Source organism: Monopterus albus, unplaced genomic scaffold (assembly GCF_001952655.1).
Source record: "Monopterus albus unplaced genomic scaffold, M_albus_1.0 scaffold260.1, whole genome shotgun sequence".
Lineage (NCBI taxonomy): Eukaryota > Metazoa > Chordata > Actinopteri > Synbranchiformes > Synbranchidae > Monopterus > Monopterus albus.
The window spans coordinates 919,180-921,207 of NW_018128140.1; the positions used below are offsets into that span (position 1 = coordinate 919,180).

The 2,028-nt window shown below is 45.1% G+C and overlaps 1 protein-coding gene across 1 annotated transcript in view; it reads right to left on the reverse strand.

The window, feature by feature from the left end:
* jakmip3 (Janus kinase and microtubule interacting protein 3) overlaps nt 1–2,028 on the reverse strand; it is a 32,672-nt gene that overhangs the window by 13,472 nt on the left and 17,172 nt on the right. The window contains exons 13-14 of the mRNA XM_020621524.1: nt 1,051–1,179; nt 858–941 (exon numbers count right to left, since the gene is read on the reverse strand). Coding sequence (XP_020477180.1) covers nt 858–941; nt 1,051–1,179 — 213 coding nt within the window. The remainder of the gene's footprint in view (nt 1–857; nt 942–1,050; nt 1,180–2,028) is intronic.

Genomic DNA, 2,028 nt, shown 5'->3' on the forward strand with positions numbered 1-2,028 from the left:
AAAAAAATGAACTTAAATGATTTTAGCATATGGCTGCAATATAACAAAGAGTGAAAAATTTAAGGGGGTCTGAATACTGTCCGTATCCACTGTATATGTCTATTTTCTTAGCCTTGCCAGAATGCCCACCTGGCATCCTCACTTCTGCTTGCGCTCCTGACACTGTCTGTACCGTCTGCAGTCCTGACTCAGATTAGAGATGAAACATCTTCAAGAACCTCAAACAAGTCCAATTGCCAGTGATATAACCTTTGGAAATACCATGACCTGGATGAATGAAAATCTACACAGACATACCATTAACAGACCTGTTCTACTGTATGTTCTACATCAGAGCCAACAAATGACCTGGTCAGTGATTTCACAGATAAGCTCTGCCCTTCAACCTGACCTGAGGTTGGGGTCATTATTCTGACTGGTCAAGGTCTAACCCTAACCCTGACCGCATTTCAGTTCAGAGCAAAATATGTCACGAGTCTGTGGATGTACGGTAAAGAAATCCTGGTTTCTCTGGCTCTTTATGGAGCCTGACTGGCCTCCCTGTTCTATGTGTTACTGCTTAACTATGTTCACATCAAAGCTGAAGACCTGGCGTGTCCACAGCAGTGTGAACAGACCAGACCAGATCTGGGCCACCTGCGTATGTGCTCCTAGACCCGATTCCTCTCCAACCTCTGACTGTGCGAGCACTGTCAGAACGATCAAATCAGAATCCATGTGGTCGATTTAATGTCACCTCATCTGCACATACAGCCTGTTGTCATCATTCGGCGTCGGCCCCTCACAGACCGGTAACAATAAACATTTATACTGTATATCAGGGTTTTTTTGTGCCTTGTATTACGTGTGTGTATTACCAGTCCTTGTTGTTTCAGTGCTGACTCCAGATCTGTAACTCTAGTTTGGTATCGACTGATTTCAGTCAGCAGTTGTTCTCTGGTCTGAAACAGAGGGAATATAACCGTCAATCTGTTAATGCCTTGCTTTATTGCAGAGAATAAAACCAGAGAACAGAGAATGTGTTGCTGCCTTGCTCAGAGGTTTGGTCACCTTGATTTCCTTTTCAGCGTCATAGTTTCCTCCACTTGTTTCTGTTAGCAAAGCGTATGCTCGCTGTAGCGCCTGATATTCTTGTGTCAGCTGACGGTAACGAAGCTCCGCCTCTTCACGCACACAAACCTGAGTCACACATAGTCAGAAACCCAGACCAGTTAGACCACTTAGACCAGTAACAAAACCATATAATCATATTGCTGACTTTATCTCTAACACTCCTCATGTTGTTTTTCTGGATCAAAGAAAAATATGTTCATCCTGTAGACATGAAGAGGGATGAGGCTTTCAATGATAAATTAACAAAGGAACTTTTTTAAGCACAAACATGAACATAAACTTTATTTTATCAAAAATACGAGGAATTTGACTCCAGCCCAATGGCCCCCAATGTGCACAACAATATAAAAACAGAATAAAGCCAAAATCACAAGTAAAAAAAAAGACAAAAATGCACACACTGCTGGTTCTTCCTGCAGTCCTGACTGTCCACTGGAGTCTGTTTCTGTCCTGTTTGGTTGAGCCAAACCAGACAGTGATGGATGAGCAGAGAACAAATTCAATGATTCCACTATAGAACTGGATCAGCAGCTTAAAGTTAGGGCTGGATCAGGTGATCCCGAGTCGTCCATTAGTTATGCTGCTATAGGCCTGGACTGCTGGGGTCCCATCATGCTCTGAGCTCCTCTCCCCTCCTCTCCATATGCCACTACCCGTCACTAACTGCACGTCTCCTCTCTCTCTCCCGTAGTGTGTCTTCTCTCTCTCATAGTGTGTCCTCTCTCTCTCCCTATACCTTTCTGCAGGTTGCCCTGGCGCTGGGGCGCTATGTTTCCGATGAGCAGTCACCGGCCACATCAACCTGCCCAGTGTTTGATTGTTTGTTGTTGCTTCTTTTCTCTCTCCTCTATCCACTCACCCCAACCGGTCGAGGCAGAAGGCCGCCCCCCGAGAGCCGGGGGCTGTCAGAGGTTT